This window comes from Equus asinus, chromosome 20 (assembly GCF_041296235.1).
Source record: "Equus asinus isolate D_3611 breed Donkey chromosome 20, EquAss-T2T_v2, whole genome shotgun sequence".
Classification (NCBI taxonomy): Eukaryota; Metazoa; Chordata; class Mammalia; order Perissodactyla; family Equidae; genus Equus; species Equus asinus.
Genome location: NC_091809.1, coordinates 21,635,161 through 21,659,460, shown reverse-complemented (window position 1 = coordinate 21,659,460; position 24,300 = coordinate 21,635,161). Strand labels below are relative to the sequence as shown.

Sequence of the window (24,300 nt, the reverse complement as noted above, 5' to 3'; positions counted from 1 at the left end):
TGGCAGGACCTGCGTCCCCCCCCGAGTTGAGGTGACCCACATTAGCCCTGCCCCGTGGCCACAGATGCCTGAGCTAGTGCCAGCTGCAGAAGAGTGGAAAGCAGCCCCCTGGGGTGGAGTTTTGGCTGGAAGGTGACAGACCAAAGGGAGGGGAGGAAAACCACTGTCACCATCCTGAAGGCCTGGGATTTACAGCCCCCTTTCCGGGCAGGAGGTGGCGACGGGGGGGTGGCAGGGGGTGGCGGTTGAGCAGGTGAGGGAAGCCGCAGCTACCTGCTCGTGAATTCACCCCAGTGCTGAGTGGCCTCCAGAGCACGTTTATCGAACAGCAACGTTCTCTCGTATTTGGGTTTCGGCTGCTACACAGCTGGACAAAGGGGGAGGTCCGCAGAGGTCACACCCAGAGGGGGGCACTCCCAGGGTCGCACAGAATGCACACCGAGGGACAACTAGAGTCACAGAGCCACACGCATGCTCAGGCAGACGCACACACACAGACGCCCAAAGCGACAGGGAGTGCCATGAAGCCCATTTCCCTGCCAGCAAAGGAAAATAGGACCCCTCCCTGGCAGCATGTCAGAGAGCCTTCCCCGGGCCTTCGGTGCTGAGATGGGCATAGGCCCGTCCTCTGGTGGCCCCTCCGCCTTGGAGCAGAACTCTGCAAACCCTTCTGCCCCAAAAGCACTCATTTCTGATCCTTCCTGAGGCCCCATGGGGCCAGGAGGGAGGCAATCGCTTCCCCAATCCCACAGAACTGTGGGTGCCAATAGCTGGGCTGCTGCCTGCCCCGTGGCCCCCACAGGTGGCGGGAGAAGGTTCTGCGTGGAGGTGCAGCCAGCCCCCGGCTCTCGCCAGCCCACTGGAGCTGAGAGGAGATTCATTTCACCTTCCTAATGACAGGCGCTCCGACAAGGAGACGGAGCGACTGCGCCAGGAACCGGCCAGATGGGAGTGGGCCCGGGTGACTGTGACTGGGGCCTTTATTAGACTTGGCCCTTGCGGGGACTCCCTTGGGGTCGATCGAGCTGGGCAGGGCTTTCTTTTGCCCAGGTCCCCAAGCCCTGCCAGCCTGCCACCCTCCTTGATCCGGGCTGGTCCCTATAAGTGAGGGAGGCAGAGAGGGCGTAACCCCCTAAGAGACAAATGCCGGCACTGAACTGTGACCCGCCCCCGCCAGCCCAGGCCCAGGCCCTGGCACAGGAGCAGCTGTGGGAGGTGACGGAGAGCAGGTGGGCCACACCTGCCATCCCGGCAGGCGCCCCCACCCATAAGAGGAGGGAGAGCCCACACCTTCCCCCCCTGCCACGGGGATCCCTGCTGCTCCATGACAGCCCCCTCCCCATGTTCGAGGACAGGCTCCCCCCACCCAGGGGGCTACGCAGGGTCCCTGCTCTCAGAGGTGCCTGGCAGTAGCCCCTCCCCCCCAGGCTGGCCCCCCGTTGCCATGGTGGCAGAGGGTGCCAGCTCTGGCAGCAGGACCCAGGCACGATCTGCCAGCAGTGCTGTGGTGACAGGGAAGCGGCTGTCTGGGTGCCATCAGGGCACTGGGCTTAATTCCTTCTAACTGGAGAGCAGCCTGTGTGTGGACAGGGTGGGTGGGGGGTGTGTAGCGAGCACCTCAGGCAGAGGGGCTTCAACCTGGCTCTCCCAGGACCCAATGCACACCCCCCAGCTCCACCCCGACCTGCTGAAGCCAGAGCTGTGGCGTGGAGCAAGGCCCCCGGATTCTAGAACATTCTTGAACACGCTGGCAGTAAATGGCGCCACACCTCCCTGGGCGTCTGGCTGCTGGGAGACGTCCTGCTGGCAATTCCCTCTTTCTCAGGGAAGAAACACAAGTTTGACGCTTGGACACTAGGAATGGCGGGAGGTAATGGCTTCCCCGGCAGCATCCCTCTGGCCCCAGCCGCGAGGAAATGAGACACAGGACAGCAGAGCAGTGGTTCCAGGTTTAATCAGGGTCGGGGTGCTGCATCTGCCATGGAGAGGGCCCCCAGCCCCCTGGGCCCCACGCACAGCATCTGCTTTTTGCAACTGAACAGAGGAACATGGCAAAAGTGGAAACAACTAAAGGCCCCTAGCCCCCGCCCTGGACTCAGGGGGACCCAGGGGACAGCTCAGCTGACTAGGCCTTCTCTTTGGGACAGGGCACCCCCAGCCCCTGGGTCTCCCCACCCCAGCTGCCCTTCTGAAGTCAATTCCTAAAGGGGAGGAGAGTCTGGCAGGGGCAGCCCCAAGTGGGGGCAGACAGGGAACTCCCAGTGGTGAGGAGCTTCCCCCCCAGCCATTCTGGGGACAATAAATACTGCGTGACGGTAGCAGGGAGGGGGCCCATCGGCCGGCGGGCTGCGGGCAGTGGAGTCTGCAGGCCCAGCCCCCTGCCCGCCCCCCAGGCCAGGCCCGGCCGCCCACCCTCACTCGGTGCGCAGGATGATGTGGATGCCGGAATCCGTGAACACGGGCCCGCTCATCTCCCCTGTCCGCAGCGCGAAGGAGGCATCTTCAAATGGCTTCTGCATCTGACCTGGGGACACGGAAGGGGTGGGACATGGGGGTCAAGGCCCGGGCCACGGGCCAGGCCGAGGCCGGCCAGGCAGATGTGGCCCCCGCCTGCGCTGAGCCCTGCACGCCTTCCGCTCATCTGTCACGCATTTATGGCGCTGTCACGATGCAGGCTGGGCCCAGCTGGGGGCGGCAGGGCCATTAAGGAGGCCCCGGGAAGCCTGGGGACAGCATGAGGGATGGCAGGCAGGGCTGCTGTCGCGCGTGCAGACGCATTTTGGTGATGAACTTGTCTTCCCGGGCCTGATTCCCAGCTCCTGCCACATCATTTGTCCCCCTGCCTTCTGGGGTGGGAGGCAGGCGGCTGACAGCCCCTTGCTGGCTCCTCACACCCCTCGCCCCATCCCGGGTCCCTCCTTGATGCTCTGTAGACCCCAGGGATGGAGGAGACAGGGGAGGAGGAGAAGGAGGTGGCTGGTCCCCTCGGCTCCTCTTTCTACCGCCCCTGCCAGACAGGCCTAAACTCAGGGCGGCTGACGTGACCCCTCCTCCCCTCACCCCTGGTGGGTGACATGCCCTGGGGCTTTCGGGGCCCTGTGCCTTATGTTCCCAGCAGGAGGAGAGGCAAATGGCAGGAAGTACCCGCCCTGGTGGGCCCATGATGGGGACAACTGTGCAGACGGAGTCACACACCGACCCCGCACCCCAGGAGGGAAGGTCCCGGGGAGAAAGCTCCGCAGCGCCCACCTCACCCACATCCCAGCAGCCTCTGCAGCCTGAGGGACTGTGCTGCCACCTGGTGGACCCCGCAGGCCTATGCAGCTGGGACACCCCTCCCACCTTTCCGGGGCTGGGGGCCCCCCTGCTGGCCCGAGGGTCCCCCCAGGGCTTGGTGGCGCCCGCTCCTCGCGCACCTCTGCTGAAGGCACCGAGGTCTCCCCTGGCCTTGGCCGAGCTGCAGTCGCTGAACTGCGAGGCCAGAGATTCGAAGTCCTCTTCCCCCGATTTGATCTTCTGGATGTAGCCTGCAGACATGACACAGGACACACAGGGAGACCTCCGCGTCAGAGCAGGGCCCGGGGCCCCAGGGGCAGAGCAGCGCCTCCCGCGGAAAGGAGTGTGCAAGCCCTCCCCTAGCTGTGGCACACACATGCACACACACACGTCACACTCGTGCACACGCAAACACATCCTTGAATGTCTTCTCTCTGCACGAGCACGCGGTCACACCTGGAGTCACGCGTCCGTGAGGGGTGCCCTCGTCCTGCACACTGTGACCCTAGGGTGACCGCGAGAGCCAGGCCGTCTCACACTCCGTTCCCACACCCTCGTTGCCTGTGTCACTCTCTCTCTTCCACACATACACACACACGCGCGCATGAACATACACCCCTGACATACACTTCGAGAGAAAATCGACCTGCAGGCCCCATCGGGGAGGACAGCAGGAGACAGGCAGAGGTTGAAGAGGGACCCTGGGAGCCAGGGTCCCCCTAAACCCCCAGGGCAGTGGTGGGAATGCTTTCTAGAAGCTTCTAGGAGACAGGCAGGAGGCCAGGGCGCAAGCCCAGCTCTGCCTTGAGAGCCAGCTGAGTCCTCAGCCGTGGGCCTCAGTTGCCCCATCTGTGAAAGCAGGTGGAAGGCTGGGGCTGCTCCCTGGGGCGCTGTGGAGACCCCCTGAAGTGTGGGCCTGGGGAAGTCACTCCCTTGGGCTATGGCCCCCAAGGCAGCTACGTGTTCTCCCAGCTGCCCCCCAGGGTATACCGGCAATGCACCAACTGACCCTCTGTGTGACCTAGACTGTCCCCACAGGGTGCCGATTCTCCCTGGGGAGAGGGAGGCCGAGGCTGACGGGCGGGGAGGAAAGGATGACGGGGGAACGTGCTCCCCGCAGAGGGGCTCATGGTGGCAGCGCCAGCAGCTGCATGACTCACGTTTGGGGAGCAGGTAGCAGGAGGACACGTGCAGGTGGGGAGGAGTCGCCGGCAGCTCCCCTGAGTCCAGGCAGGAGCCCTTGGAGCCCAGCGTCCTTTCCTCCCACACGCCTCCGACCTGCCCTGACAGCTGCCCAGGCACACCAGAGGGTGTCCCCGCCAGCCTCCTCCCTGCGCCCAGGGGCACAGCCATGGGCAGGGTCCCAGGACATTTGGTCCCAGCCGGTGGGGACAGGCCCTCACCTCGAGCTGGGCCTGCCTGGCTTTCCTGACAGCCACTCTCTCGGGGGCGTTCTCCCTGAGGACCCTGGGGACACCGGGGGCCACGTACCGGCCTGGCTTAGCAATGGGGCACCAGCTCACGTTAGATGGGAGGGTCATCCTGTCACACCCGCTGGGTTTCTGAGCACCACCACGACACTTCCACCCGTTGCTCCTGTCACCTAAACGAGGCTGTGACACGCCTGTCTGGTCCCTGTCTGAGCAGCACAGGGACACTGCTGATTAATCGACCTGGTGCTCAGACACCCACCCAGCTTGGGACTGCAGTCAACATGGCACGGCCGTGACAGCAGCCGACCATCCTGACTCGCCACAGATCAAGGCAGCAACCAGTGTCCTGTTATCAGATCTGCCCGGCCACCCCTGTGGCTGTCCCCATCCCCCGCCTGCCCCGTGTCCCTGTCCCTCTTGTCCTGTCCTGACCATCCTGTTGCCTGAGCCCAAACTGTTGGTCATTGGCCAGCAGGCCACAGTGACACGCAGCATAGTGCCCAGCACAGGGAGACCCTGACAAATGTCACTTGCTGTCACCACTCTCCCTTCTGTGTGGGCTGCGTGTCCCAGTGATGAAGCTGCCCCTGCTGTCTCTGATCTGCCCATCCCTAGTCTCCCTCGCCTGCCCGTCTCAGTCCAAGCTGGCTGTCACCAAGACATGCTGCCTGGTCAGAGTGGCTCGCCAATGGCACACACCCCAGCCTCTGTGGACTGCTCACTGCAGTGGCTTCTGCCTGTAATGCCCTGGCATGGCTGGAACAGCCCCATGGGGCTGCTAGGTGGTCCCCCGTGCCAGATGCATCCATTGGTGACTCCGACCTGAACCGGACATCACCGGGATACTCTGGATTTCTGGTTATCTCCTTGCCCTCACCTGTGCCACACCAGATTCCTCCTCCTCCTCGCTGCTTCTTTGTTTTTTTGGTGAGGAAGATGGGCCCTGAGCTAACATCTGTGCCAGCCTTCCTATATTTTGTATGTGGGATGCCACCACAGTGTGGCTTGATGAGCGGCGTAGGTCCACACCCAGGATCCAAATCCACAAACCCTGGGCTGCCAAAGTGGAGCATGCGAACTTAACCACTACACTACTGGGCTGGCCCCCTCCTCTCTCTTCTGTCTGGACCTCAATACACCGGCCAGGGAATCCTGAGCACACGACGCCCCTGGTGTCCTGCCCGCCTCTAGCAAGCACAACTGTCCACGTGCCCCGCCCTTGCAGAGTCAGGCCCCGCCCTGAGCCAGCACAAGCCCCACCTTGCCACATCCTCCAGCAGCTGGAACCCTGCAACTAGACGGCCTGGGCCACGGGCAGCCCCAGGGTGGGCGCACCAAGCGCTATCAGCCTAAAACTCAAACAGAGGTCCAGCTCCCCGCCCCCACATAGTTCACAGCACCCAAATCTTCCTCTGACCAGCCAGCTCCCTCAGCAAACATTCTGCTTGGCTACAAACCTGAAATTATTTTAAAATCTACGCTTCCTTCCTGCGTTCCCCTTCCAAGAGTCTGGTCACATGCCAAGAGGCACGGGAACACTCAGACCCCCAGGGTCCCCTCAGCTAAGTCTTACGGCCCCCATCCCAGGCCTGCCCTGCTCTCTGCTCCCCGCCGCCCCCACCCCCTCCAGGCCTTTATTTAGGCGTCCCTTCCTAAGACGCCTGAAGCTCGCCTGCGTCCCCTGGGCTCACCCGGGTGTCTTGCCTAAGCCCTCGCCACACGCGGTGTCCCCTGGGCCCTGCATTTACCCGTCTTGTTTGTGCGTCTTGCCCCCTCATCCCGTGAGGACAAGGGTGGGTCGGCCTTGCTCACTGTGGTGTTCCCAGCAGCCCGTGCTGTGCAGAGAACAGGTGTTCCCGCAGGTGGAAGGAATTCATGAATAAATGAGACGGGAAAACGCTGTGGGGAAGGAGGGGGAAGGATCCGCCACCGGGCTCTTTAGGCAGACATTCTGAAATCTCTGGAAAATTGTGCAATTTTGGTGAACTTGGGAGGAGAGAAAGGAAGTGCATCCGAGACCCCCCGGCCTTTTTTGGGCAACGCCCAGCAGCGCCTGGCTGCACTGGCACCCCTCACCTAGACAGCACCAGCCACCGGGGCTCTGTCTGGGGCTCCGGTTGCGAGCGAGGCAGCCCCGGGGCAGCCTCTCAGGGAGGGCCCAGTCTGGGCCTCCCAGCAGCTTCGGGGAGGCCAGGAGCCCCTGCAACTGGATGCACACCAGAACAGCGTTTGTCTCCGTTGACTGGTCACAGGCCGGCCTGCTGAGTGTAGCCCTGAGGCCGAGGAGGGTGACCTCTGGACCCAACAGCTCGTTCAGATCCCAGCTCTACCATCCTGAGCTCTGCGACCCCGGGGGGAGTGTGCCTCTTGGAGCCTCACTCGCCTCGTCTGTAAAATGGGCTTGGAGAGCTGCTGCGAGGAGGAAGGGAAAAGTGCCTGGGGCAGAGCGAGCCCCACAGTTACCACTCCATCTAATACAGACAGACTGTGTCCCCCCAAGTCCCTATGACGAAGCCCTAAGCCCCAGTGGGACCGTATTTGGAGACGGGGTCTTCATGGAAGGAATGAGCTCTCAAGGGTGGGGACTTGACCCAATAGGATAAGTGTCCTTATAAGAAGAGACACCTGGGGCCAGCCCCGTGGCCAAGTGGTTAGGATCGCACATTCCACTTCGGCAGCCCAGGGTTTGTGGATTCTGATCCTGGGCACGGACATGGCACCGCTCATCAAACCATGCTGAGGTGGCATGCCACATGGCACAATCAGAAGAACCTACAACTAGAATATACAACTATGTACTGGGGGGGATTTGGGGAGAAGAAGCTTGGCAATAGATGTTAGCTCAGGTGCCAATCTTTAAAAAAAAAAAGAAAAAAAGAAGAGACACCTGAGGGATCACTTTCTCCCCACGCGCACGCACGGAGGAGCGTACAGCGTGAAGGCAGCCGCCTCCAAGCAAGGGAGCGAGCCCTCACCAGAGACCGAATTGGGCAGAACCCTGCCCTCGGACTTCCGGCCTCCAGAACTGCGAGAAATAACCGTTGTCCGAGCCGCCCTGTCTGTGGCATTCTCTTAGGGCTGCCTGAGCTAAGGCACCAGAATTTCAGAGACAAACCATGGAGGGGGCCTGGACAGGGAAAAAGGTGACAGGATGAGGTGTGCTGTCCCAGAAGACCCAAGCTCCAGCAGGAGAGGCCCAGAGAGACCAGAGACCTGGCCTGAAGCCAGCAGGCTGGAAGGGAGTCACCAACCTTGGGTGGACACACTGGGCCAAAGGTGCTCACTGACCCTCCTACACTGGGCACGGGCATGAGGGGGGAGGGGCTGCTCACACGGGGGCCTCCCTGGGGCGGAGGGATGGGGAGAAGGCAGGGAGGGCTTCTCCATGGCCTGGCCTCCTTAGACAAGGACACCGGCAATGACAGCCCCTGGCCGCAGCCCAGCAGCCGCAGAGGAGCAGCCGCCGGGAAACGGAGCCTCAGCAGAAAATGTGGACGCGCTGGTTTCTGCTGCAGGCAGCCCGTCCCCTCGGGTCAACAGGGCAGCCCCGGGTCCAAATGGGTCCTGATGAGACTTGGGCCCAGGCTGTGGGCTGTGGCGTGTGCTGCCAAATCCTGATCACCTGGAACAATGACGAGGCAACATCCACTTTCACCGAAGAGACAATGAGGCCAAAAGCTCGCTGACATGGCACTCTGGCCTGCATCTCACTGCAACCTCCTAATGACCCCCCAGGGGACCTGCGCCAGCTCCGTCTGTGTCTGCAGACACCGAGACCAAGACGGAGGTCATGGCTCAAGGTCATCACAGGGTCTGCACGTGGAGAGCCCCAGGCCCCCTGCACCTCGCCCAGAGCTTTCCACGGGCCGCAGGGAAGCTGCAGGGACTGCCGGTGAGCAGAGGCCTTATCCTGACCTTGGCCTCCCACGACACACACCTGAATGACCGGGGACAAGGCTCCGCCATGGAGACAGCGAGCACCAGACACGGAGCCCATCACTCTGTTGAGCATTCAGCTCCAGGCCGGGCCCTGGATCCCCACGGCCACCTCGTCCCCGTTCTGCAGAAGAGTCAACTGACAATAACCAGGAACTGTGGCAATGAAGCCACTTGCTCGAGGGCACACAGCTGGCACCAGGATCCATTTCTGTGCGACTGCAGGGCAGGCCACACTGGTTCTGACCTTACCCCACCCCCACCCATCTAACCCATCACCCAGTCCGCCTGATTGTGCGCCCTAAATGTCTCTAGAATCTGCTCCCCACTGCTACCCACGCCCAAGTTCCAATCACCCTGCCTCTGGCTACAGTGCCTCCCACAGCTTCCACGGAGCCCTCAGGCACAGGCAGGCGTGGCTGAGCCCTGCCAACACTCCCGAGTCTGCGTCCACTTAAGGTTAGGCCCGAGGGCCCCAGACACCCCTCGCCAACACCCGAGCAGCACCCCCAGGCCCCCACCGCAGCGTCAGCCCCTTCAGACACACAGCTGTCCATCCCAGCGATGGGGGAGGCCCCCTCCCCACTCCCAGGCAGTCCCCACGGCCCGACAGCTTTCATCCAAGCCACGCTCAGAGCGCACCGTGCCCACTGCCTCGGCTTCCCGCCACCCCTTGCCAGGAAGAGCCCACAGGGCTCCGGCCCGGCTGCCCTGCTGAATTCAGCCCCTCCTAGTCACCTCCCCCGCATCTCCTCCTCGGGCCCTTCCAGAATTAGCGAGTCCCGCCCCAGACTGCACCCCTTCCTGAGTGCCCCCCACCAGCGACGGCACCTCCCAAGGCACATGACCCCTTGCTCACTCTCGGGTGGTCTGGAAGCCTCAGAACAGACCACTGGAGCCGGGAGGGCCCGAGGGGTCATCTGTGACTCTCTCGGGGATCTCCCCCACTTCCTCCTCTCCCCTGGGGCAGATGCTCACGGCTGGTCGCAGCCAGCCTGGGCTCGGGGCCTCTGCCTTCCCCGACCTCACGCTCCAGCCATGCGACTTTTTCCTGAAGGCACAGCACCGAGGCCCCGCTCCCTGTCACCTGAGGCCACGTTTCCTGCTGCCTCCAGGAAAGGCCCCAAACTCGCCTCACTCTGGGCCCTCAACCTGGCTGGGACATTGACCTGGAAGGGTCTCATCCCTCCTGAGGGCCCTGCATGGCCTTCCCCTGAGTCCTAGGCCTCGATTTCTGCCAATTCCTCAACAGGAACTCTTCTCGCTTCCTGCTGGCTCATGAACCGATGCTGCGGCGCTAACGCGGGCCAGGCTTGGGGCCTGGCAGTGGGAAAACAGCGGAGAGAGAGAGAGAGCCAGTCCCTGTCCTCAGGGAGCTCAGAGGTGAGCTCTTTAATCCGCCTGCAAGATTGTGTGCAAGAACTCGGCTCCTGTCTCTGATGTGATGAAGTAGGAGGCTAACAGGTGCCATTTACACGCCTGACACCAAGTGGGCCATGTGGGTGTGTGTAACGTCCTACAGGCCGAGTACTGGACCAAGTGATGTGACAGTAAAACAGCCAATACCAACCAAGTAGGCTTTTTTTTGGTGAGGAAGATTGGCCCTGAGCTAACATCTCTTGCCAATCTTCCTCTCTTTTTTAGCTTGAGGAAGATTAGCCCTGAGCTAACATTTGTGCCGATCTGCCTCTATTTTTTGTATGTGGGACGTCTCCAAAGCACAGCTGATGAGTGGAGCAGGTCCACACCCGGGATCTGAACCCACGAACCTGGGCCACCAAAGCGGAGCGCACTGAACTTTAACCATTCAACCACGGGGCCAACTACCCTCTCCCCACCCCTCCCGAGTCTGCACTGTTTGCCAGGCCTGTGCTAATAAGCACAACAATCATAACGACTGCTGGCAACTACACAACATTCCAGATGCCAGGGTTGTTATCCATGCTTTACTGCATCATGTTGGAGCCCCCAAAACTACCCTACGAGGTGAGTCCTATTATCCTAATACTAATTTTACAAGTGAAAAGATTTGAGGCTCAGAGATGTTAAGTTACAAGGTCTCACAGCCAGGACCTGGCAGAGCCGGATGTGAACTCAGGCTGTTATGTGGGGAAGGAGAGCCTGAGTGGGGCCCGGGGTCTCTGGGGAGAGAGGCTGAGTGGATAATGAAGCCACATGTGAGAGCCAGAGCTGCAGTGTCCAAGAGAACTTTCTGGAAGGATGGATATGTTTTATCCCCATGCTGCCCAAGACGGTAGCCACTAGCCACATGAACAAAGTGTGGCCAGCACAACTGAGAAACCAATCCATAGTATTACTTAATTTTGATCACCTTAAATAGAAACAGCCACATGGAGATGGTGGCGGCCATACTGGACAGCTCTGGACCAGGGCTCTGCAAACGATGGCCCCCGAGGGCCAAAACCTGCTGTTTCTGTAAATAAAGTTTTATCAGCACATGGCCACATCCATTTGCTTCTATGTTATCTACAGCTGCTATCGAGTTACAAGGCAGAGCTGACAGAGACGAATGGCCTGTCAAACCTAGAATAGTTACCCCCGGTCTTTTCAGAAAAAGTTTGGAGGCCGGCCCCGTGGCCCAGTGGTTAAGCTCATGCTCTCCGCTTTGGCAGCCCAGAGTTCCTGGGCTCAGATCCCAGGCGTGGACCTAGACACTGCTCATCAGCCGTGCTGTGGCGGCGTCCCACACACAAAAGAGAAGAAGATGGGCACAGATGTTAGCTCAGCAACAATCTTCCTCAAGCAAAAAGAATCAGGGCCAATCTTCCTCAGCAAAAAAATAAAAAGAGAGAAGCTCACAGGGGCATAGCTACCGTCTGAATCCAGGTCTGCCAGCCGCCAAGGCTGGGTCCTCCCCACCTATCCCGGCTCACCCTCAAATAGCAGATGGAAAGGAAAAGGAAAGGTGGCCGCGTGGGCCAGGCTCATGTCAAGTTCAGGCACCAAGGCAACCCCTGATGGCTGAGCGAGCTGGGGCAGGTCTGATGTGGTTTCTACAAGGCTGGCTCTGGCTCCTGGGGAGAGGCCCCCTGCCCTGCTCACCGTTGATCAGCTCCAGGGCCTCCTCCTTGGTCCGGGTAATCTTCTCCTGCCGCCAGGACGAGGGCCGCCGGGACTGGCTGTGCTTGACCAGCAGGTGTGAGCAGCGGACCCTGGTGGGCTCCCCCTGTCCATTTTTGCCGCCGCCGCTGCTGCTGTTGCCGCTTGGCCGCTCCCACTGGCTGGCGTTGGTGATGTGATTGAAATAGTACACCCGGCCTGGGGGGGGAGGCGGGAGGTCAGCTGGGACACCCCCGAGGCCAGCAGAAGGGACTGGCTGCTGAGACGCCTTCAGTCAGCCAATCTGCTGTGTCCACCCCATGCCACGGGCCCCGAGGAGGCCAACAATCTAGGGGGACACAGACAGGTACCCGACAGGCAAATAAGACAACGTGACAACGTCACTCATAACTTCACTGAGGAAAATATCCCAGAGTGATGAAGAGAGGAAGCCTCGGGGACAGAGAGGAGTTCAAAGCAGCGGGCAGCCAGACCCCCGTCCACACCTGGCTCTGCCACTTCCTCACTACCTTCCCAGCCTTGGGCTTTCTCACCTGCAAGATGGAGATGACAACAGTATCTGCCTGCAAAGCCTGAACAAGTTCACATTTGGAACTGATGCTTAGGATAACTCATGCTCAGGATAGCACCTGGCACACATTAAGACTGTGACAGCTGTCATTTTCTTTTCCTTGTTTTTTTTTTTTGTGAAGAAGATTGGCCCTGAGCTAACATCTGTTGCCCATCTTCCACTTTTTGCTTGAGGAAGATTGTTGCTGAGCTAACATCTGTGCCAACCCTCCTCTATTTTGTATGTGGGATGCCACCACAGCATAGTTTGATGAACAGTGTGTAGCTCCACGCCCAGGATCTGAACCTGCGAACCCTGGGCCGCCAAAGCAGAGCATGAGAACTTAACCACCACACTGCCGGGCTGGCCCCTATTTCCTCCATTTTAGAGACAACAAAACCGAGGCCTCACCTTCCGCATCATTGGTAAGGTTCCCTGAGCGTTTACTCTGCTCCAGGCACAAATTGGGGGAGGCAGGAACTGTACCGGGGTGGGTCAGACACAAAAGCTCTGCTCTTGTCCCCTACCCGGTGTGCAGTGCTGCAGAACTAGGGGCCAGCATTACTGAGAGCCAGATGTTACCCAGGGACTGAGGAGGATGAAGGAGTGAAGGCTGAGAATAAGAAGCTCGAAGTGGGGTCCAGCCCAGTGGCACAGTGGTTAAGTTTGTGTGCTCTGCTTTGGCAGCCCAGGGTTCACAGGTTTGGATCCCGAGTGCAGACCTACACACAACTCATCAAGCCATGCTCTGGTGGTCTCCCACATAAAACAGAGAAAGATTGGCACAGACGTTAGCTCAGGAACTATCTTCCTCAAGCAAAAAGAAGATTGGCGACAGAGGTTAGCTCAGGGCCAATCTTCCTTACCAAAAAAAAAAAAAAAAAAAGAAGAAGAAGAACAAGAAGAAAAAACTCAAAGTAGGACCCAGTAGAGATGGGGTGTCATTCCAGGGGCCCAGAGTTGCCCTGGGTGCCTTGGAGGACTTGTGTCCAGCACCACGAAGGGCTGATGTCACCCCTAAGAAAGACTGTCAGGGGTGAGCCAGGCAGAAATGGCAGGAGTGGGGGCCCAGAATTGGGCAGAGCATCAAGTTTACACCGCAGGGCACAGGTACAGGCCAGGCCCCGGGGCCGGGTGGGCGGGAGCTGAGCCAGCATCTGCCTCTAAAACCTCCGCATTGGGCTCCATCCCTCTGAACCTCAGTTTTCTCATCTGAAAAGTGGGAGTGAGGTGAGAGAATAAGGACATCAGCCTTCACGGGGTTAACGTGGAGTCAATGACGATGCATGCAAAGCGCTCAGCTCACCGGAGCGCCTGGTGGTCAACAAACGGGAATTATTACTGCCACTGTGGCGACGATGGGCTACGGAGCCAGGGCAGTGACATGCTGGGCGGGGGTTCTAGCTCAGCCCCCACCCCCTGAAATAACGACCCTGGGCGAGTTCCTTAAATTTTCTGGCCTCAGTTTCCAGACCTGCAAAATGGGAGCAATAACGACCTACCCCCCCCCCCCCCCCAAGAATGGTGGCGGTGCAGAGAGCGCACACGCTTAAAACGCTTGGCACAATGCTTGGCGCCGAGACCAACGGGCCCCGCGAGTGACATGCACACTAAGGATGAGCCTTAACCCGGGCCCCGCTCCCAGGGCCGTCCTCCGGGAGACCCGCACCCCCCGGGTGGATGTCGCAGACTCAGCATTAGGGGTGCGCGGAGGCGTGGGAGCAGAAGAGGGCTGCGGGTTCGGGGCCGGGCAACACCCTGGGGCCACGCCCTGCGCATGGGGGTGGGGTGTCCTCCCCCAGGGATGCCCGGGCCCCGGGGGGGGGGGGGGGGGGGCAGAGACGTTCCCCCGGGACGGCAGGGGCATTCGGCCGAAAGGGGTCGCCCGCATCAGCAGGGCCAGGGCCCGAGGGGATGGGTGGGTGCAGCGGCATCACCGGCCCCTCGCCCCCCGCTAGCGCGCTGGGCCGCTCCGGCCCCGCCCCTTGCCTCAGTTTCCCCGGCTTCCCCGCCACTCCGGCTCGCAGCCCTACAGGGCGGGCCGGGGCCGTTACCCGGGGCCGCCGCGGAGCAGCCGAGACCCCACGGCAGTCGAGTGGCGGCGCCGCGCCCGAGGGGAGAGCTCGAGCCTTCCTCCCGCGGCCCGCGCGGCCCCGCCCCAGCCCCGACCCCCGCGGCACCTGAGCTTCGGCTCATGCGCTTCTCCCAGCCGGGCGGCAGCTTCTCCTCGTCCGCCATCTTCCCTCCTGCCGCAGCGCCCGCTCCGCCTCCGCCGCGCCGCCTCTACCGCCCGCGCCCGCCCGCCGCCGCTTCCGATTGGCTCGGTGCGCCGCGCTCCGGAGCCTGGCCACGACGCTCATTGGACAACTTAACTGTCCGGACTCACTCCCTGGCTCTCTATTGGGCAGAAGCGAGAGTGGGCGGCTCCTCCCCCGGTTTCCCTGGGCCCCGCCCCCGGCCGGCCTCACCCCGGCCCCGCCCCCTTCCTCTCCTCGGCCCCTAAGTGGCGGGGAAGGGACGCGAGCCCGCCTTCTCAACGCCCTTTGGCGAGCTTCGAAGAAGTCCCGGCCCCTCCTTTGCGTCCTTCTCCGCAGGGCTCACCCGATTGGCTGCTGCAGCCGCAATGCCCGCCTTCCTCAGCCTTTCCCCGAGGCCCGCAGGCCCCCGATGCGGAAGTGTCTGGCTGGTGCGGCGACAACGGCGGCCGACGAGGTCCTTGTAAGTGGCGGTGCTGCCTTTGCTGTTGCCACAGCAACGGGGTTGCCTTGGTGATGAGCAGCTAAGAACCTAGAAACCTAAATTTGGCTCCTCCAGCCTCCCTCTTCCCACCTGTTTTCTCCAGATGTCCAAAGCTAACCCACCCCCTCTCATTTTTTTTTGCAAGGCTAACGCTTTCCCTATGCCACTGACCCAAACACCTTCCATTTCCTTTGGAACCTTCTTCATTTCACTTATTCCCTCTCAATCTGGCTTCTGCCTCCGTCCTGGATGACTGGTGGGTGTTGGCATTGCCACTCAGATGGGGACACGGGAGGAGGCACGGGTGGGAAGATGATGAGCTCGGATGAATCAATTGAAAATTGAGTCTGCGGCTCCCGTGGGACACTGAAGGGGTGATTGGGGACCCGGGGCTGGAGCTAGCCACGGAAGTCAAAAACACCAACACACGGAAGAGTTCAATGACGGTTCATCTATAGCATAGACCCCTATGTGACCATTAAAAAGAATGAGGCGTAGTGACGTGAAACACAGGGAAACATGGCCACAACAACTTATAGAGGCAGGCTGCGGTGGGAGGTGAAGGGCACTCAGGAGCCAGCGTTCAGATTGCCTGGGTTCAAAACCTGGATCTACCATTTGCTATGACCTTGAACTAATTACTTAACCTCTGCACTTCAGCTTTCCCATCGGCAAAATGAGGACAAGAAAGAATACACATCGCATACATACCCTTGATGTAAAGATTCAATGAATATAAAGCATGTAGAACAGTGCCTGGTCCATAGCAAAGATAATGTGTTTGCTGGGTGAAAAAACAAGTCATAGTCCAGCGTAGCAATTATAGTATTCATGAAAGCATAACATACCCAAAAATCAACAAATAAGATTAATTCCAACTAAGGCCATCACTTATAGAAAGATAGCATAAAAAAGGCATTAAAAAGCAGGCTGCTGTATGAGCAGTATGAACAGGATGAGTATTAACAGTATGTATAGTAATTATCTCAACTGTGTAAAAACCATAGGTTAATATTACAGAAAATTTCTGGATACATTCAAATGTTAATGACTACCATTGGTGACGCAGGTGAAGATATGAGGATCTTAAATGCTAATATAATAGCTTTATTTTTTTACAAGCATGTATTAGCATAATAATAATCTCTTTATAAAGATAATTTTAGACTTGGAGCAGAGTTGCAAAAGTAGTAGAGAGTTTTCATATACCCTTCAGCCAGCCTTCCCTTCTATTAACATCTTACATAATAGAACAGCGGTGATTTGGTTCCCCAGGGGATGTTTGGAAATGTCTTAAGACATTTGTGGTTGTCACAAATGGAGGGAGATGCTAATGGCACTTGGTGAGGAGAGGCCAAGGATGCTGCACAGTCTCCATGACAAAGAATTATCCAGCCCTAGATGTCAACAGTGCCAAGCTGAGAAACCCTGCCATAGAATAATTGTCAACACTAAGAAATCAGGGGCCGCCTGGTGGCTGAGTGGTTAAGTTCGTGTGTTCCGCTTCGGTGGCCCAGGGTTTTGCCAGTTAGGATCCTGGGCATGGCCATGGCACCGCTCACCACTGGGGGGCTTTGGGGAGAAGACGATGAAGAAGAAAGAAGATTGGCAACAGATGTTAGCTCAGATGCCACTCTTTAAAAAAAAAAAACACTAAGAAATCAACATTGGTACACTACTATGTGTTAACTAGACTAGACTTAAAAAAAGTTTTCCATTAACATTCTTTTTATGTTCTGGAATCCACACTGTCATGTCTGCCTAGTCTCCTCCAACATGTGATAATTTCTAGGTCTTTCCCTGTCTTTCATGACCTTGATACTTTTAAAGAGTAGAATGTCCCTCATTGTGATGTTTTGTCATGATGGGGTTTGTCGGCTATTTTCTCATGATTAGGGTGAGGTTTTGCATTAGTGGGAAGAAGACCCCAGGGACCATGCGCCTTCTCAGTGCCCATCCCACCAGGTATTACTGTTGTATTGCTGGTTGTATTAGGGTATCTACTGCCACACAACAAATTACCCCACAACTTAGTGGACTACCATTTATGATCTCAGCTTCCGTGGGTCAGGAATCCAGGCACGGTTTAGCAGCAGGGGCGGCCATGGTCTCATCTGAAGGTTCGACTGGGGCAGGATCTGCTTCCAGGCTCACTCACGTGGCTGCTGGCAGGATTCAGTTGCTAACGGGACGTTGGACTGAGGACCACAGTTCTTTATTGGCTGGGGGCCTCTCCAGCTTACATATGGCAGCCGGCTTTCATCAATGAGCAAGTGAGAAAGCAAGAGAGCAAGCAAGACAGACCCAGTTTCTTTGCAACCTAATCTCAGAACTGCCATCCTATCACTTTTGCCATGTTCTATTTGTTATAAGCAAGGTCCAGCCTATGCCAAAGGGGAAGGGATTACACAAGGGTGGGAATACTTGGAGGAGGGGATCTTTACCGGCCATCTTAGAGGCTACCTACCACGCTTGTGATATTAACTTTGATCACTTGGTTACGGCAGTATCTACACTTCCTATTTTCCCCTTTGTAATGAATGAATACATTTTTTTAAAGTCTTTTTTTTTTAAAAGATTTTATTTTTCCTTTTTCTCCCCAAAGCCCCCAGTACATAGTTGTGTATTTTTAGTTGTGTCTCCTTCTAGTTGTGGCATGTGGGACACCGCCTCAGCATGGCTTGACGAGCGGTGCCATGTCTGTGCCCAGGATTCGAACTGGTGAATCCCTGGGCCGCCACAGCAGAGTGTGCGAACCTAACCACTCAGCCACGGGGCTGGCCCCTGAATAAATACTTTTGATGAGATACTTTGAGACCGTGCAAATATCCTACTTCTGCTTAAACTTTCGCCCACCAATTTTAGCATCTATCAATGCATCTTGCCTACAGCAATTTACCACGATGGTGATACAATGGTGGGTGATTTATTTCCTTCTTCCCTTCTACATTTATTAATTGGAATCCTTTTGTAATGAACAGTTGCTCCTTTTCCCCCATTTATGTATTCAGTTACTGATATGAGCATGGGCTCAGGGATATTTATTTTATTCTTTGGGTTATAGTCCAATACTATCCCTATTTTGTTGCTCAAGTTGTCCCAAATTTGGCTACTGGGAACTCTTTCACAGGTTGGCTTCTATGCCCTTTCCACATGCTTCCATCCTCTTCCTTTGAGCACTTCTTACTTCCTGACACAAGATGCTCCAGGCTCAGCTTGCACTTTTCCTGCCCTAGCTCTGGAACCAATCCCTTCCCCAAGGAGCCCTAGTTTCTTTTTTTTTTTTTGGTTTGTTTGTTTGTTTTTGAGGAAGATTAGCCCTCAGCTAACTACTGCCAGTCCTACTCTTTTTGCTGAGGAAGCCTGGCTCTGAGCTAACATCCGTGCCCACCTTCCTCTACTTTTATATGTGGGACGCCTACCACAGCATGGCTGCCAGGCGGTGCCATGTCTGCACCCGAGATCCGAACCAGCGAACCCCGGGCCGCCAAGAATCGGAACGTGCAAACTTAATCGCTGTGCCACCGGGCCGGCCCCCCTTGTTTCTTTTCTTGGAGAATGTTATTTAGAAACCAAGATCTGGGTGCTGGGTATGCTCATTACTACTGGGGTGTCGCTGCTTCTGGTCCCTCTAAGCAGATAATACACGGAAATATATGTACGTATACAGACATATTTGTATTTCTGTGTGTGTCTATGTACATATACATGAGTTCATACCAATGCTGCCAACTCTAATCCACTTCATTCTAACCACACCCTTCCACCCATCCCCACCTCCGATTTATTTGTAACTTCTTTCTCCAGCAGTGAGAAACCTGGCTCTCATTATCTACTATGTATTTATCCATTTGTTCAACCCTGTGTGTGTATACATGTACAAAACTAGTTTCAAGGGGCCAGCCTGGTGGCGTAGTGGTTAAGTTCACATGCTCTGCGTTGGTGACCCGGGGTTCGCAGGTTCAGATCCTGGGCACGGACCCACACACTGCTCATTAAGCCATGCGGTGGCAGCGTCTCACATACAAAATAGAGGAACATTGGCACGGATGTTAGCTCAGTGACAATCTTCCTCAAGCAGAAAGAGGAAAATCGGCAACAGATGTTAGCTCAGGGCCAATCTTCCCCACCAAGAAAAAAACAAACTAGTTTCAGGATTTCTAAATCATACCACTGTGAGGAACATATATACACCAACCAGAGCAGTGTTTTTATATAATCCTTTTTGTTTTTAGCCTTTCAGTATCCAGCCAAAATACTTCCAAAGTTACTTTTTTCCAAAGCTCCTTTCTTCCCCACCCCCTTCAGTGTGGTCATGTGCTTCGTCTATAATATGGGCAGATTCATTCAACAGCCTGCATTCCATTTTCCTTCCCACATCCTCGTGGACAAATGCAGTCCTGCATCCACTACCACAGTTCCAGACAGGGCAGTTCCATCACCCCAAAATCCCTCCATACCACCCTTTATTTTGTGTGAGGAAGACTAGCCCTGAGCTAACATCTGCCGCCAATCCTTTTTGCTGAAGACTGGCCCTGAGCTAACATCCGTGCCCATCTTCCTCTGCTTTATATGTGGGACCCCTGCCACAGACACCAGGGCTTCATAAGCAGTGTGGAGGTTCACACCTCGATCTGAACTGGTGAACCCTGGGTCACCAAAGCGGAGCATGTGAACTTAACTGCGGCACCACCAGGCCAGCCCTGAGAAACTTAATTTTTAACAAAACATTTGGATTTTTTTACAAGCAGACATTAGCAGAGTCATCTTTTATTTATTTATTTATTTTTTGAGGAAGATTAGCACTGAGCTAACATCTGCCACCAATCCTCTTTTTGCTGAGGAAGACTGGCCCTGAGCCAACATCCCTGCCCATCCTCCTCCACTCTACATGTGGGACGCCTGCCACAGCACGGCCTGCCAAGCAGTGCCATGTCCACACCCGGGATCCGCACCTGGCCATCCAAACCGGCGAACCCCGGGCCGCCGAAGCAAACGTGCGCACCCAACCGCTGCGCCATTGGGCCGGTCCCAGCAGAGTCATCTTTTAAAAATAAAATTGAAGTTTATGTAAACGCAGTGAAAAAAGCCTGACCTCGGGAGAGAAGGGGGTGAGAAGGGCTTTACTTTTGGTCTGTACTTTTCTGTAATGATTTGAAATTAACAAGGAATCACCTTGCCAAGGCTGTCATGTAGTTAAAAAATTTTTGTTGGTTTTTTTTTTTTTAAAGATTTTATTTTTTCTCCCCAAAGCCCCCCGGCACATAGTTGCATACTCTTCGCTGTGGGTCCCTCTAGTTGTGGCACGTGGGACGCCACCCCAGTGCAGCTTAGATGAGCAGCACCATGTCCGCGCCCAGGACCCGAACCAACGAAACACTGGGCCGCCTGCAGCGGAGCGCGTGAACCCAACCACTCGGCCACGGGGCCAGCCCCTGTTGGGTTTGTTTTAAAACAGACGGGTAAAGGGGAGACTGAGCTCTAAGTGCAGGAGTAAGGGTACCAGGAAGCGGGCCTTTTTTGACATGTCAGGAGGAAGCAAAGCCTAGGGACAGGAAGGGAGCCAAGAGGCTGGGTAGGGAGATGACTAATGGAGACCAAGGAGAGACCATCCCCAGTGAACTACAGGCCAGCAGCATCCCAAGAAGCTTGGTGGCGAAGGAAGGCAGAAGGCTGGGTAGAACTTGGGGGGAGGGGCGGAGCAGTGGGCTAGCCTTGGATGTGGTTATGTACTGAAGAGGATGGCCAGGTCAATACAAAAGAGGATAGAAGGGATGGGGCAAGGTTCTAGGCGAAGTTTCCAAGGACTCCAGAGTGGAGGGCTCTGGGAAAGGACAGGGCCAAGGTCAACCTCAGGATGTGGGGCCAAGGGAACAGAGATGGGGTTTCTGGTGTCCTGTCTACCCACACCTGAAGGAAGAAGGCTGGAAACAGCTAATGGCACTATGTGCCAGGCATCCCGCCGCTTTCACGGCATCACCTCATCGAGATGCGGGGGCCATCAAGGTCGCCCTTTTGAGAGGAGGAAACTCAGGTTGACTCCCCCAAATTCCACTGCTAAAGATCAGTTAAGGGACCGGCGCAGCAGTTAAGTGCACACGTTCCACTTTGGCGGCCCTGGGTGCTAGTTCGGATCCCGGGTATGGACATAGCACCGCTTGGCAAGCCATGCTGTGGTAGGCATCCCACATATAAAGTAGAGGAAGATGAGCATGGATGTTAGCTCAGGGCCAGTCTTCCTCAGCAAAAAGAGGAGGATTGGTGGCAGATGTTAGCTCAGGGCTGATCTTCCTCAAAAAAAAGAGGTGAGTTAAAATTCAGCCTATGGCATGCTGTCTCACTCTGTCCACTAGGATTTCCCAAGTGCCAGGGACTGTGGATGCTTACCCACGCTTTATCTCATCTACACTTCACAACATGACAGTGCAGTAAACACCTTCAGTCCCAGTCTGGATAAGGAAATGAAGGCGTAGGGTGGTTAAGTAACTGGGCCAGTGTCACCGCTGGTGGCAGAGCTGGGATTCCAGCCATAGTCTGTCTGAATCCAGAACCTGTATTCCAAACGACTACAGACTGTCCTTACTCACAGGCTCCTTCGTCTATTAGGATGACGATAATCCCAGGCTCTCTTGACCTTCATGGCAAGCCCCAGCCCTCTGGCTCCCAGTGTGCTGGCTTACTCTTCCCTCACTGATCCAGTCGATCCTGACAGCTGGGTACTGAGACAGTGACAACCAGATACCAACCCTCCCCTCATTAGACAGCCATCACTCAAAGATGACAACAACCAAGCAGCTTCTCGGTTTTTATTAACATCAGTCTTTAAAAACAAGCATCTATACCAGTGTGGGGGGTGAGGGTGGGAGGGGAGAAGAGAAGAGAACAGAAGAGAACAGAAGAGAAGCGGGCAGAGCAGGGGGAAGAAATTCTGCTCTACTGGTAATAAAGCTCCAGGTTCATGCCATCGTGGATTTCATCTGAAGTAAAGGGTTAAGGAGTCCTCACTGGGGGCTCCATTCCCACCCCTCCCACCTCTCACACCTGGGTCTAGGGACCTGAGGACTCAGCCCAGGACCAAGGAAGCCATTATGGTCTGGGTGCTGCTGATTGGGAGATAATCCAAACAATAAAAATAATCGTGCACGGGTCTCACTCCACCTTGACCAGTCTACACTCAGGTGGAGCTCAGTAATAAATATCTTGACCTTCAAGGGCCTTCTAAGCCGAGTCAAAATATCTCACCAACCTCCCCCAACAAAACGACACGGCTCTCATTTTCTAAATGCCTACCATGTGCCACATACTAACAAACACATTATGTACATAACCTCATACGGACTCCAGTACTGAACAAAGAAAACTTAGTCTGGGTATGTAGACCCTTCCTCAAGAAGTCACACAAAGGATACAGTCCCCCAGGGACACGTGGTCCTTAAAAATCGTGTACCTATGGGATGCAAAGCTTTCAGACAGACGCCCAAGGCGGCTCTTTATCCTGCATAAGCAAAGGGCTGCCGGCAGCGCTCCCCCAACCACAACCTTCTGGCCTAGTCCTGCCCAGCCCCCAGCTCTGCCACCGCACTCACCACTTCTTAAGGACGATCTTGTTCCAACGGGTGCCCGTTTGGGCTGCGATCAGCTTCTTAAGGTCCCCGATGGTGTCATCCGTGCTGGGCGCAGAGGAGTTAAGGAAAATGCAAGGCGGGGAGGTAGAATGCGGAAGCGGACCTTCCGGGACTGAATGCACCCTGCCAGGACCCCATCCGGCCCCCTCTCCCGGGTTTAACTAAAATCACCCTACAACGCAGAGGGAGTTGCCCACGTCATGCCCAGCACCCCCAGGGACCACTGCCTCTCGGCTGCCGGTGGATACTTGCACTTAACGCGGACCTTCTTGCCCAGACGGTCGTTGCAAACAACCTCGATCATCCTGTCTGGAGCTACACAGGGCGGGGGACGGGAGGCAGCAGAGTCAGGACTTCGGGGGTCTCCGAGGCCCCAAGATCCCCGGTTACAGAGCCTTACGTTCACCCTCCCAAGCCCCAGACTCGAGTCCTCCCGGGCCCCAGGTGCCGTATCCTGGGACCGCGGCCCCCAGGCAGCCGGGCCCCCACCCCTCGCCGCCATTCAGGCCGCCCCCAGGCCCGGCCTCGCCTCTCGCCGGCGCGCAGACCCGCGATCGCGGGGCCCCATCAGCTCTCCCCGACCCGGGACCGCTCTCCCTGGCCCCCGCACCTCCAATCGCCTGGAAGCAGCTGACGCCAGAACCTCGTCGCTCGAGGGCAGAGCCGGGGCCGCAGTCGACGCTGAGAACCGGAAGCGGAAGTGCGCCGCCGGAAGCGCCCGCTTCTGCTGCTCCCGGTGCCGGTCAACAGCCGGCCGGGTTCTTCCCGACCCGAGGCCCGGCTTTGGGGTCCTGAGCCTGGGCTGGGGGACATGTGCGGTCGGTATGCGGGGCCGAGTGGGGGTCCCGGCCCACACAGGGGTGGGGAGGGTCGCGGAGGGAGAGTCGGGGGTCAGGGGCCGGCGCTTAGCCGGGTGGAAGCCGTTAATTGAGGCCCCTTCGCTATGGGGAGACACCGACTGTGTGGCATCTGGTGGGGACGCCAGGGAGGCCCGGGGGCCATCCCAGGAGGTGGGGTGACCTCTCGTTCCTGAGCCTGCCGACTCCTCTTCCTGCGGCTTCGGAGAGCCTGGGTCGAGTCCTGCCGTCGGCCCGGCCGGCCCCCGCCTTCATTCAAGACTGGGCCTCGGAAGCATTGGCTCCTTGCTCCCCTCTGGCTGTGGCGCCCCCGCCCTGGGACACCGGGACACCGCGGGTGCAGACTACGGTCGATCAGCGAAGGAGCCGCCGCATCCTGGCCTGGAAACCAGCGCTTATTAGACTGGACGTTGCACACCAGCCTACAACACCCGGAGGCCCCTGGAAACAAAGCCTCCCAGGTCTGTTCTTGGAGGAAGGTCGCTCCCGCCCTGCAGGGGGCACTTTGTACCCAGATCTCAGCCTTACCTTTCAGCCCCCCTAGTCTGGTTCCCCAGGACTGGTGGGACAGGGGACACTTTTCTCTAAGTTCAACCAAAACAGCTGCTAATGGAACTGTTCGACTGTTCCTTCTCAGCCGACGGGATTCACTCTGAGAAGGGGCCACCACGTCCGATTCGCCCGATCCGCCTTCTCAAACTCGCATGGGAGATTAGGCGGAAGACATAAGAGGCCGTCCTGGGGAAAGGGCGGATGCTCTGGACCCTGTGGGGACTGGTCTGCCTTAGGGAGCTGGCTCAAGA

At 57.3% G+C, this 24,300-nt stretch overlaps 2 protein-coding genes across 3 annotated transcripts; both read right to left on the bottom strand.

The window, feature by feature from the left end:
• Positions 1-1,938: 1,938 nt before the first annotated feature.
• PIN1 (peptidylprolyl cis/trans isomerase, NIMA-interacting 1) lies at positions 1,939-14,603 on the bottom strand. The gene is made up of 4 exons (XM_044752503.2): positions 14,457-14,603; positions 11,709-11,924; positions 3,417-3,527; positions 1,939-2,524 (listed from the first exon to the last, which is right to left on the bottom strand). The coding sequence occupies exons 1-4, from the start codon at positions 14,512-14,514 to the stop codon at positions 2,415-2,417; spliced, it is 495 nt and encodes a 164-aa protein (XP_044608438.1). The 5' UTR covers positions 14,515-14,603; the 3' UTR covers positions 1,939-2,414.
• A 7,203-nt stretch (positions 14,604-21,806) lies between these two features.
• Positions 21,807-23,931, bottom strand: UBL5 (ubiquitin like 5). 2 transcript variants are annotated; one of them, XM_014846023.3, is made up of 5 exons: positions 23,251-23,931; positions 22,889-22,955; positions 22,602-22,685; positions 22,425-22,462; positions 21,807-21,992 (listed from the first exon to the last, which is right to left on the bottom strand). In XM_014846023.3, exons 2-5 carry the CDS (start codon positions 22,942-22,944, stop codon positions 21,949-21,951), a joined length of 222 nt encoding a protein of 73 aa, XP_014701509.1. In that variant the 5' UTR covers positions 22,945-22,955; positions 23,251-23,931; the 3' UTR covers positions 21,807-21,948. The 2 variants fall into 2 exon arrangements, with proteins under 2 accessions (XP_014701509.1, XP_044608647.1); XM_044752712.2 differs by having other exon boundaries at positions 23,170-23,253.
• Positions 23,932-24,300: the final 369 nt, after the last annotated feature.